We start from the raw sequence: 12,696 nt of genomic DNA on the forward strand, positions 1-12,696 counted from the left end.
TTTTGACTGTCCAGTCAGGGAGCAGTCTGCTCTGATCTGAGTGCATATTGCCATTTCTGAGAATCACAAGTGTTTTCAGAGTCCCATTGAGAAAAAGTGACAACCAATGCCACCTGCTGGAGAAATATGGTAGCATCCTTGGAGAGGATATGTAGGTACATAGTTCACAGGTTTAGGGTGGTTTGGAACTGCACCATCTCCTTGATGTGTGTTTTGAATAGTCCAATAACACTAGGAGTCCTGTGAAGAGGTGATCTCTTCACTCAGAGAACCATGGTTACAATGTAACCTTCTGTTACTGCAGTTAACATAACAAAATAACAACAATAATTATTAGCTATGCAAAAATAATATATAAAAAATAAAAACAAATAAGTATTATAATAAGTAAAAAAAAAAATCAACATAACATAACATGTGTGTATGTGTTTTGTTGTCAGGAATTTGTCAAGAATTATTGTAGTTATTGTAGTTGCCATATTCTTTAACCCTAACCTGATCCTATTTGTAACCCCAACTAAGATGAACCCTTGCCCAGACATTGAATGTCTATAGACTATCCAAATAAAGTGTGACTATAGAATCTATCTCTAGGATTGGTTCACAGGAGATTGAGCATCACCATGGTACATCGGTAAGAATGTAGAAGGGACAACTGATGTTCCGTTTAAGCCATTTATTGCCACTATGCACACATGTAGAGCGATATGATGATGAGGCTTGACGGTTATGGTTTTCTATTAATGATAAACAGAAAAACACACAAGAATTACAATACAGTTAACCAATGTATAACTGCCTCAAATGCTTCACACTTAATTAGGTACCTAACAAACAAGGAATATTAGTACTCTAACCAAGGGGGTGAGGGGTAGGCCTACCACTGCTGAAATTATAAAGTACTACATAACAGAGAAACATTCATTTAACAATTACATAACATAAGAAATTCAACATTCTAAATTAGGTTATAAGGATTCTTGCATTTCCTTAAGAGCTACAATTAATAAATCATGTGCACTGCGCACTTACACACAATATTATATCTGTAATCTCAAGGCAAACAGGCAAGGTGACGATTATAGCATTTACCAATATATATACTGGTCAAGCATTCAATCGCATCCAATCAACAAATAACCATTAAAGTACAACAACATATAAAGAAAGTGGGAAACTCACTATCACGCACAACCATAGGTGTGTATCTGAATCACAGGGACAGAGGGCCCTTACATGTGGTTCATGTTGCTGCCAGCCAGAACAAAGGAAATGGGTGGGATATATAGAGTAGGCCATTGATTAGGAGTGAGTGAGGTCAGGTGAGAATGGGTGGATCCATGCCATGGAAGTAGGCGGAGGGTTGCTGAATAGTATGGCTCTATTCTACAGTGACCATTGATAGTAAATGAAGCAGGCCTACATTTAAATATCTTCCACCTCACTTCACCCACTGGCAGTCATGCAATTTGAATGTGTTCTAGAGCATTGGTTCTCAACCTTTTTGGCTCATGACCCTTTAAAATGAGGCGAAGCCTAGTTGTGACCCCCAGTCACAGGCTGCATATGCAGAGTGATGATGAACAGTTCATGATTTTCCCTTTCCAGGTTGTTTCATTTCATTAGTTATCAGAGGAGGCATGGAGGCTGAAAACTAATCAGTATTTCACAAGAAAAGGGTTAAAATTAGAGGAAAAATCTGAAAAAATAAACATGATGAAACATTTGTATAGTAGAAATATGTTTTTTCCTATTCCATAATTCATCTCGCAACCCCACAACATGATCTTGCGACCCCCTGGGCAGTCCTGACCCTCAGGTTGAGAACCACTGCTCTAGAGGGTCTATATAGACTATTGTCAAGGAATGATTTACAGAGATGTGTTTTACTGTTACTGCATAGTTAGGTTATCATCAGTCTGCTGAAACACAGTTAGATCTTATCATTCTGAAATGCCCATGTGGGTGCGTGTGTGTGTGTGTGTGTGTGTGTGTGTGTGTGTGTGAGAGTGTGTACCCCAATTAACTTATCAAACTTCACTATTTTCTTTTGCACAAAAAAATGTCACATGAAATAATAACAAAATACATTTCACAAAAAGGTCTCCAAAGCTCCAAAGTAACCAGTTCTCTCTGCTGACCGCCAAGTGTCACGTCACCATTTCCAGTGAGCAACTCACGCGAGATTGGGTTTCAGGAAGTTCCACGTCAGTATCCAGTACACTGTTCACTCATATCGCAACATTTGGACCCCGATTGCTACAAGTCACAATATATTCATCTTATAGCGACAACACGGGGATAAAACATGGTAAGAGATATTAAAAATAGTTGTAAGTAGATACTCTTCCCATACATGTCATCCGATTCGCTTGGTTTATTTAAATGACAGTTGAAAAGAGTGTCAGTTAATACTGCATCCTTGTAAATAGCTCAGCAGCTAACGTTAGCTAGCTGAAGCTAGCTTGACTGCTTGTTCATCCATTTAAACTTGCTAAGGCCTGGCAGTGCTAACGCTTGTCATTTATAAACCTCAAATGTGCTTGCGGTTGTTTTGGGAAGTTACCAGATTCAACATAGAACCAAAGTATTATAGAGTATTGGAATTGTTGGGCTAGTTAATATTAGCATGCTAAAGGCTATTTTGGCTTGCCAGCCAGTCCTACGAAGCTGACAGGATGTCTTACTTTTGATGACATTTTAGCGTTTTTAGCTACTTTACCATTTAATTTGCGTTACATTTAAAAAGCACTCGCAATGAGGGCTCGAACAGCGTAGGAAGCTAGGTTGCAGTTGGGCTAACTGTTCCCAGGGTGAATAGGTGGCGTCCTAAGAAGATCTTTCCATCTCTGTCTTTGTAGCCTCTTAGGCTGGACATCAAGCGGAGGCTGACAGCCAGGTCAGACCGAGTGAAGAGTGTGGACCTTCACCCAACCGAGCCATGGATGCTGGCCAGTCTGTACAATGGCAGCGTCTGTGTTTGGAACCATGAAACACAGGTATCATCAGAATTCACTGGGTCGTCCATACAGGGTTAACTGTACTACACGATTGTATAGGGAACGACCTGTTGCTAAAATACATGTTCATATACATAACTGCATAGGCAAAGACTGACTCCCATACAGATAAACACATCAAACATACCACATCCTGTAAAAGTGATGATGTGGCATGTCTTATTTCAGTCATCAATATATGGCTAGTTCATGGCTAGTACATGATTTGTAATTTTCTGTTTTCCAGACACTAGTGAAGACATTTGAAGTGTGTGACCTTCCAGTCAGAGCTTCTAAGTTTGTGGCCAGGAAGAACTGGGTCATCACTGGAGCGGTGAGTTATATGATTTGTCTTGTGTATTGGGATCAATCCACTGAGACTGGTCATACATAACAATGCTACTCATGAAAACATGTAGCATAGAGTTTAAGTTTAAATTTGAATAATTTATTATAGTTTGTGTAAAAAACACACCCTGTTTCAATATGTATAGTTAAGTATTTTCTTGAGCATCTTGTATGAAATCCACAATTGTCACCACATTTGCATTGAGGTTGCTTCAATATTCAATACATTGCGCTACATTTCCTCAGTGGTGGCAGTCTGTTCATTGTGTTTGAGTCCGTTTGAAACCGTTTACATCATGTGTTTATGATTTGATGTTTTTCATCCTTTGTTTTCTTTTGTCTGTACTGACATGTTGATCTGTGTATTCAAAAAAAACACTTTGGAGTCAAATCACACCACAACTCAAACTGTGTTGCGTGACATATTGTATTTCTCCCTCTGTGCAGGATGACATGCAAATCCGTGTGTTCAACTACAACACCTTGGAGCGGGTCCACATGTTCGAGGCCCACTCTGACTACATCCGCTGTATCGCTGTTCACCCCACACAGCCCTACATCCTTACCAGCAGTGGTACGCCAGTAGTAAACTTGTATCATGATTGGTTACAGACTGGGCCTTCCTAATATATTGACTAATTGAATAGATTGATTTGATTTATTACAAAAACTCAAATGCTTGTTTCTACTTGTCTTTATGTGTTTCTGTGTGCATGCATGCATTGATGGGTTTGTATCTGTATAGATGACATGTTGATCAAGCTGTGGGACTGGGAGAAGAAGTGGTCGTGCAGCCAGGTGTTTGAGGGTCACACTCACTACGTCATGCAGATCGTAATCAACCCCAAAGACAACAACCAGTTTGCCAGCGCTTCACTAGACCGGACCATCAAGGTGGGAACCATCAACTGCTACCATTATCATTATTTTCATATTATCTTAATCATTCCTGCATTACACATCAACAATGAAAAGTCTCTGAAATGTTCTCCTTCCAAACTCAGCATTGTTCTCATCACTTACTCTATGTTATGTCCTCTGTGTTTCAGGTTTGGCAGCTGGGCTCCTCGTCTCCCAATTTTACCTTGGAGGGCCACGAGAAAGGAGTCAACTGTATTGACTACTACAGTGGAGGAGACAAGCCCTACCTCATATCAGGGGCTGATGACCGCCTGGTCAAGATCTGGGACTACCAGGTTAGAAAATTTCACATTATGCTTCTGATATTCTATAGATACCCAAAGGAGAAATTGGTCCTTTTATGAGGTCCTCTCTACTTTGGTATTTCATCACAATATGTTTATGGTGAAAGTAAGAAAGATGCATACAAGACAAGATCACTGTGAAAAGGCAGCTACCTCTCTGTGAGCATCCTTTAGCGATCTGGTCTACGTAATAAGCATGTTCCGACTGTGTTCCTCACTATATTGTAGAACAAAACCTGTGTTCAGACCCTGGAGGGCCACGCCCAGAACGTCTCCTGCGTCAGCTTCCACCCAGAGCTGCCTATCATCATCACAGGATCAGAAGATGGTGAGCAAGGACACACACACACACACACACACACACACACACACTCACACACCATCTCTTTCTCTCTCAAGGCCTCAGTAACATCTCTCCTTGCCTGTGTAGGTACGGTACGTATCTGGCACTCTAGCACTTACCGCCTGGAAAGCACTCTGAACTACGGCATGGAGCGAGTGTGGTGTGTGTGCGGCCTCAGGGGCTCCAACAATGTGGCGCTGGGCTACGATGAAGGCAGCATCATTATCAAGGTGAGCAAAAGAGGGAGGAGTTCTTCCATTTTGATTGTGAAGACAAAATAATAGAAAGTAATAGAAAGATTAATATAGAAAAAATATAATCAATATTTTTACTAGTATGACGACTGTGAACACATCTACATCTGAATTCTTTAGTTTAGTTTATTAACACATACAAAGTGTCAAAATACAGAAGAAACAATAGAATAAAATGACAGATTGTGCAGCTGAAATAAAAAAAAAGGCATCTCATCCTCAAAAAAAAAATGTTCAAGATGATATAATGCATGTAGTGGAATAACAGAAACTACAATCCTCATTGTTTCGTTCCTCTGATTCTCTCATGTCCTCAATCTTTCTCTTTCTTGTTCCACCTCTCTCGTCCATCTCCCTCCTCTGCGTAGCTGGGTCGGGAGGAGCCGGCCATGTCCATGGACACCAACGGGAAAATCATCTGGGCCAAGCACAGCGAGGTACAGCAGGCCAACCTGAAGGCCATGGGTGACGCCGAGATCAAGGACGGGGAGAGGCTGCCGCTGGCCGTTAAAGACATGGGCAGCTGCGAGATCTACCCCCAAACCATCCAGCATAACCCCAACGGAAGGTAACCACACATATACTCACACTCATGCACCTTGACTTGTTGCTACTAGGCAGTTTCCACAAACACTACGCATGTTTGTATTGTGTAGCCAGATTTGTGGTGAATATATAATTAGATCTCTGCCAGAGGAGCTGTTTAACTCAGCTGTGTGTGTATCATGTGTCTGTGTGTGTGCCAGGTTTGTTGTGGTATGTGGAGATGGAGAGTACATCATTTACACTGCTATGGCTTTGAGGAACAAGAGCTTTGGTTCAGCACAGGAGTTTGTCTGGGCTCACGACTCCTCTGAGTAAGTATGCAGTTTCAAAACCTTTTGTCTTCAAATGTCATCACGGTTCGAAAAATCTTGTCTGTTTTTGTTATGTACAGTATCCACTACTAACAACAGGAAGTAAAAGTTGTATTATTCAGCATTATTGTGAAACTTTGGGTATGAATCTTCACACCTCAGCTGTGATTTTTCACAGAACTCCTACACTCCTGTTCTCAGGAGTTGAGATCACATTCAAATATGCTTCTTATTAATGAAGTAGAGCAGTGGGATTGTACAGGCTTTGTGCTTGTTCTTACTCAAAGAAAAACCCATTGAGCCTGTATTTAAATCATACTAATTGAGGGACTGCGCTGCTCTTTTTTTCACAGGTATGCCATCAGGGAAAGCAACAGTATCGTCAAAATCTTCAAGAACTTCAAGGAAAAGAAATCTTTTAAGCCAGACTTCGGAGCTGAAGGTACTCAGAACATTGCTGCATAGATACAAAACATTAGTAGTTGCTATAGAGCCCTGTTCTCAGAGAGTTTGATGTTGAATCCATGTGTTGCTCTGACTGTCTTCCTCACTGTCTGTGCTCATTTTCCCTGCAGGTATCTATGGAGGTTTCTTGCTGGGGGTGAGGTCAGTGAATGGCCTGGCATTCTACGACTGGGAGAACACAGAATTGATCCGCCGCATTGAAATCCAGCCCAAACATGTAAGACTGACTTGCTCTTCATCTCTAGATTTGTTTAGGTCTCATTCTCCATATGACAAAAGTATTTAGCCTATAACAATGTTTTACCAGTTTGTGAATCGTACACGTTGCGATATTGGGCTGTCATTCAGCATCTTTTACTACCTCTCTCTCTTTTTCTCATTCTTCCCATCAACTCGCCTCCCTCTCTCTATCTCCTTCCCTCTCCATCCCCATCATGGTCTGTTCAGATCTTCTGGTCAGACTCCGGGGAGCTGGTCTGCATTGCCACAGAGGAGTCTTTCTTCATCCTGCGTTACCTGGCAGAGAAAGTAGCCGCCTCCCAGGAGTCCAACGAAGGAGTCACAGAGGATGGTATTGAGGATGCCTTTGAGGTGAGTGTATGGATGTGTATGTGTTTAATACTTTCAGTACTCAAAAAACTGTACTCTGTCTGTTGATTTCACTGTAGTAAAATAAGCTGAATATGAGAAGCTAATTATGAGTACTAATGAAGAAGTGGTGTATTTGATAGGTAGCTCCTCTAACTCAGACTGTCAATGTTCTTACATAAAGCACTAATAAGTCTAATGAAGGCCCATAGAGTACAGCTCAAATTTAAGTGGGTTATATTTAAAAGTGAAGGGGGTATTATATTGTTTTCTTCATTTTATTTTAAAATGATGCCTAACTTTCATTGCCCTCCTGTCTATGTGGTCTGTGTCCAGGTCCAGGGAGAGATTCAGGAGATTGTGAAGACTGGACTGTGGGTGGGAGACTGTTTCATCTACACCAGCTCTGTCAACAGACTCAACTACTTTGTAGGAGGAGAGATTGTCACTATTGCTCATCTGGACAGGTATGGCGAGAGAGCGATTTGTTCGAATTTAAGCAGGGACATGGAGGGTCTGATAAAGTACCGCAAACACCTGATAGTTGCATGTGGAGTCCAGTTTGAGAGATGTCCCACAGTATTAAAAAAAAATGCCCGTACTACTATTTGAAAGCTTCATTGATTGTGGAGGAGCTGCCTCTTTAACCCCTGTTCTGTGTTCTCCCCCTGCAGGACCATGTACCTGCTGGGTTACATCCCCAAGGATGACCGTCTGTACCTGGGAGACAAGGAGCTCAACATTGTCAGCTACTCCCTGCTGGTCTCCGTCCTGGAGTACCAGACTGCCGTCATGAGGAGGGACTTTGGAATGGCCGACAAGGTGCTACCCACAATCCCCAAAGAGCAGAGGACCAGGGTGGCCCATTTCCTGGAGAAACAGGTCAGGAACTAGCACTTGCTGTATTGTTTTTGATTTGAGGGGCAATCCAGCCTTGCTTTTGTGTTTTATTGCTATCAGTCAGTATAATCAACTTTTAGTGACAGAAGAAAATATGGTATGGTATTAGAACCTATTCTGTTACACTGCAGGCACTGTGGCAAATGTTTGATATTTAAGTTGATAAGAGATTGAATTTGAAGCTGAAGCTTTAAGCTGCACCCCCAGGCAATGATGGTGATGGAGATTTGATATCACTGATGGTGGCCATCAGTGATATCAAATTATATTGTGATGGAGTGGTTGGAAGTTTCACATGTGATGCTGGAAATAAAAAAAAACAGACCAGTGCCACTAGTTTTCTGTGTGGGGAGAGTCCTGAGCTTCAGTATATGCACAGCATATACAAGGGATGTGCACTTTGTGCCTGTATCATGCTGATGGGTCGTGTTGCTTTGTTCCCTCAGGGTTTCAAGCAGCAGGCGCTGGCTGTGTCCACTGACCCAGAACACAGGTTTGAGCTGGCCCTGCAGCTAGGAGAGCTGAAGATAGCCTACCAGCTGGCTGTGGAGGCTGAGGTAAGGACCATTAAATCTTGTTTAATGGCTAATGAGTACTTCTTCTATGCATTTAAAACAAACCACTAAGCTTGCTTCGGCCACCCGGTGGTCAAAGTTGGTATTGCCAGTATAAACCAGTTTTAACGCATTTTTTACACTTCCCAACCCTATACATGCGCACACACTATTATATATTAAAAATTCTCAAAGGAAACACATGTTTTGGCTGCATCTAAAGTCATAACCACCCTTCATATATACAATTTGCCATTGTGTTTGTTTGATGATACTACAAGATAGCATACCAGCTGGCCAAGGCAAACTCTATGGGCTATTACATCTTTTCCCCATTTGTACATGCAACTACTCAAATCGCAAAGGTTCATAGAGCTGTTCTGGCATCACTGATTAGATCCTCTGTCCGGCTCGTTTCTAATGATTGTCACCCTGACCCCTGCAGTCGGAGCAGAAGTGGAAGCAGCTGGCAGAGCTGGCTATCAGCAAGTGCCAGTTCGGCCTGGCCCAGGAGTGTCTCCACCATGCCCAGGACTACGGCGGCCTGCTCCTCCTCGCCACAGCCTCCGGTAACGCCGCCATGGTGGGCAAGCTGGCCGAGGGCGCTGAGAGGGACGGAAAAAACAACGTGGCCTTCATGACTTACTTCCTGCAGGGGAAGTGAGTACCGGGGGGTGTAAGGGACTCAAAGGGGGTCCGAGTCGACAAATTAAGGAATTGTAAGGACTTGTAAATGATTTGACTGTGAATATATGGTGGCCAATGTAATTGTTCTCCTTTTCCCCTTCCTTTCTCAGACTGGATCAGTGTCTGGAGCTGCTGATCAGGACTAACCGGCTACCGGAGGCTGCCTTCCTGGCTCGCACCTACTTGCCCAGCCAGGTGTCCCGTGTGGTCAAACTGTGGAGGGAGAACCTCGCTAAGGTCAACCAGAAGGTTGGTTCTGCTGTCAACAAGATTATTTATTTGAACAATATTGCTACAACAAGGAATTTTGGCTTATTATGATTTATAGCTTTGGCTAATAAGGGACATTTTGTAGAAGCCTAGTATTTAAAAAAGGGTTTAGGTAAGTTTTTGATTAGTTAATATTGTCTAAATATATAAAATCTTTCATTGTCAGAATTTTATGTTCAATTTGATGTTGTCTCTGACCACATATACATTGTACTGTAATCTTAATTAAAGGCGGCCGAATCGCTGGCAGACCCTACAGAGTATGAGAATCTGTTCCCCGGACTGAGAGAAGCCTTTGCAGCCGAGTATTTCCTCAGAGAGACCTGCTTGGGCTCTTCCAGACCCGCCAAAGACTATCCTCTTGTCACGGTGAGCGGTGGGGCTTTGGAAGTGGGAGGCAAGATGATGCAGAAATCATATTTCATCATCACTGCTGATGAGTCTGTGTTGTAAAACAGTGAATGATCATTCCTGAGGTGAATTATCCCTCCGAACCCTAACAACCATATCTCTACAATCCTGCCTCAATCCTCTCTCATGCGTTTCAACAAACTCTTTCTTTTTCAGCCCAATGAAGACAGGAATATTCTTGAGGAGGCTCAGGGATACGAGCCCAAAGGCACCTTCCTTCCCCCTGTCACCAAGGTCGGTTTACAGCATCCGACATCTCCTGTTCACTTCTGTCTCTGAATGCTGTGTTCACCCTCCGCACATGCTCTAATCTGTAAACAATAGGATTTTACAAAAGGATCGATAAACGCTTGCTAATATTCCGACTCTCCCTTGCTGCCTTGCTCTCTCCAGCAGCCGGAGGACAGCGAGGAGTCCAGCCCAGCGGCCGGTGTGATTGCGTCCATTATGGCAGCGGCGGCGGCTCCGGTTGCTGCAGCGGTGGCAGCTGTGGCGCCTTCACAGCCTTCACCCGAACCGTCAGCCTCTCCTGCAGAAGAGGAGGAGGAGGAGGAGGAGGAGGAGGAGGAGGAGGAGAATGATGAGCAAATCCCTGAGTTGTCACAGAAGGATAAGGTAGGACGCATCCTTCTTTTGCCTTCATTTTTTTATTATAATGAGGGTATAATAATAATAATTCTGATTGTAAGTTAAATTCCATGCAGTTTCACCCAAATACGTCTTTGTCTTGCGTCTCTCCGTCAGGCTCTGGACGACCTGGACGTGGACCTGGACAACATGGAGCTGGACGACATCGACACCACAGACGTTAACCTCGACGACGACGACTTCCTAGACGCCTGAGACCTGCTTCCCCTCCGGTCCTTAGCACTCTTCAGAGTTTATTTAAAAGAAAACCAGAGACCAAACACCCCCCCCACCCCTTTTGTATTTGTACTTAAAAATGTTATGTTGTCTTGTCCTCCTGCTGCAGTGGAAGGATTTGAGTAGATGATGATGATGATATCGATTATGTTTTTTTTTTTTGTCTTTCACAGAAGGAAAAGAGGCAAATTATATGTCTATTTCAGACTCAATTTTGTACTCCATTCATTCATTCATTCATTCATTGAGGACCTTTGACTAACTGTGCATTGAGCTATATATTTACTCCTTGGATTGTGTTGTCTGGTAAATCAAAGTTCATTCAGTCCAATAAACTGCAATTGCTGTACATATTCACATTTGAGTGGAGGGTATTCCATACTAGAGGCTGAACCACACTGATCTTGCATATCTTTCATTTCATGTCTCAAGTTTTAAGTTAATTTCCACAATTATAAAAGCATTTTAGAAGCAGAGGGATTAAAAAACAATGATAAAATGTCATAAATGTTGAAAAAGAGATAAACTCAATAATCTGTGTAGGTGAGATTATAAAATACACTGGGGTTGTAAAAGCATATCACCACAAAACAAAAAATAAATATGACAAGCTAAATAAATAACTATACTGGATAATAGAAAGCACATGACAACAGAAACAAAATGGTGGAAAATGGAGCACAAATAAGATCCATAAAATGTCAAGGAAGATAAAAAATAAACTACAATAACCCTAATGCTAAGCCTTAATCAGGAAAAATAGCAAGCATGTCACCACTACAGACACTTACCCACTGGTGCCCATAGCTTGGGCTATCCAGTCCAGTCATGTTTTGTTTTTTGACATATTTGAGGTCCTTATATATTAGTGCCAGTACCTACCATGTCATGCACTAGCTGAAATGCACCAGAATAGGCCACAGTGTTTATCTTGGATGACGAAAGTCCAGTTGTAATTTCAAAATGTGTTACATGTCCCTTCTTGTTAGCTCTGTGTGGAGTCTGGAGTCGTCCTACCACAATCCTATGCTCTGTCTCACAGGCTGTTTATAAAGAACATGATGACCCTGATTTTCACCCAGTTTGAGAAGTGCTCCATTTCTTTTGGGGAGATTAACTTTTATGCAAGCTTTGTTGTTGCTAGGGAAACCACAATTAAGGCTGTACATAATGTGGATTCAACATGGCTCCAACCACACTGCTGCAAGATTGAGGCCTTACTAAAATGGCCTTTAAAAAGCAAGGACAGGTCCTGATTACCACAAATTTTTGAGCCTCGATAACAGTTGCAATCCAATATAGTCCCTTGGATAAACAATAATGAGATTGCTAACAAAAAATATTCTTATAGATGAAGAACACTGTTTGTATTGTTAAACTGGCTATCAAGATGATCCAAACAACTGAAAGTGACCTTGTAAACATTGCTGTAAACGGCTGTTAACAGGCCGAAGGAGAAGCCTCCACTGCTGCCCAGGCATCCCAAAATGAAACCAATGAAGGCTGCTGTGGTACATTGTGCTCCTTATGGCTGTTTTGTGACAGGTTCACCTTCTCTCTGTTATAACTTGATTCACTTACAGGATGTTTTTATATTTTAAAATAGCTACAAGACAGCTTCCACACCCTGATGAAAGCCATGGGGCAGAAATGCGTCAGGCACAGTTTTTAAACTTTTCATAATGAATAGACAAATAAAATAAAGTCTTTTTAATCTATTTTGGAGTGACGTGGATTTCTGTTTCCTTGTGACTAGAGGACCTTGTTTTTCCACAGAGTATCCAACCCTACTATCTTTGACAGCAGAAGCTAAGAAGCTTTCCAGCCTCCTGTTTGTTTTTCAAACTACAAGACTGATTGAATTTTAATCTGGGACATTTTCTCAACTCTGGATATCCTTCCTGAGACTGAGGCCCTGGTCTGTGTTGAGGCCAAAGATCACATCAGGCCC

The 12,696-nt window shown here is 42.1% G+C and overlaps 1 protein-coding gene across 2 annotated transcripts; it reads left to right on the forward strand.

Moving 5' to 3' along the window:
- Positions 1–2,187: 2,187 nt before the first annotated feature.
- On the forward strand, positions 2,188–11,617 carry copb2 (COPI coat complex subunit beta 2). Of its 2 annotated transcripts, none has more exons than XM_071520463.1 (22): positions 2,188–2,311; positions 2,862–2,999; positions 3,247–3,333; positions 3,795–3,921; positions 4,093–4,241; positions 4,397–4,543; positions 4,781–4,880; positions 4,983–5,125; positions 5,518–5,717; positions 5,896–6,006; positions 6,360–6,448; positions 6,582–6,688; positions 6,919–7,062; positions 7,396–7,526; positions 7,734–7,941; positions 8,406–8,516; positions 8,959–9,173; positions 9,311–9,449; positions 9,702–9,839; positions 10,038–10,115; positions 10,278–10,496; positions 10,626–11,617. In XM_071520463.1, exons 1-22 carry the CDS (start codon positions 2,309–2,311, stop codon positions 10,722–10,724), a joined length of 2,883 nt encoding a protein of 960 aa, XP_071376564.1. In that variant the 5' UTR covers positions 2,188–2,308; the 3' UTR covers positions 10,725–11,617. The 2 variants fall into 2 exon arrangements, with proteins under 2 accessions (XP_071376564.1, XP_071376563.1); XM_071520462.1 differs by having other exon boundaries at positions 10,275–10,496; positions 10,626–11,615.
- The last annotated feature ends 1,079 nt before the right edge of the window (positions 11,618–12,696 follow it).

Source organism: Centroberyx affinis, unplaced genomic scaffold, assembly GCF_046629955.1.
Source record: "Centroberyx affinis isolate AG114_WGS23_722 - 3 ecotype Tasmania unplaced genomic scaffold, CSIRO-AGI_Caff_v1 ptg000804l_1, whole genome shotgun sequence".
Taxonomy (NCBI): Eukaryota; Metazoa; Chordata; class Actinopteri; order Beryciformes; family Berycidae; genus Centroberyx; species Centroberyx affinis.

What these genes read in the sequence shown, in the direction of transcription:
- copb2 (XM_071520462.1), top strand. An exon ending in AAGGCAGCATCATTATCAAG is followed by an intron (nt 5,126 to 5,517) that starts GTGAGCAAAAGA and finishes TCCTCTGCGTAG; the next exon opens with CTGGGTCGGGAGGAGCCGGC. An exon ending in CAGCATAACCCCAACGGAAG is followed by an intron (nt 5,718 to 5,895) that starts GTAACCACACAT and finishes TGTGTGTGCCAG; the next exon opens with GTTTGTTGTGGTATGTGGAG.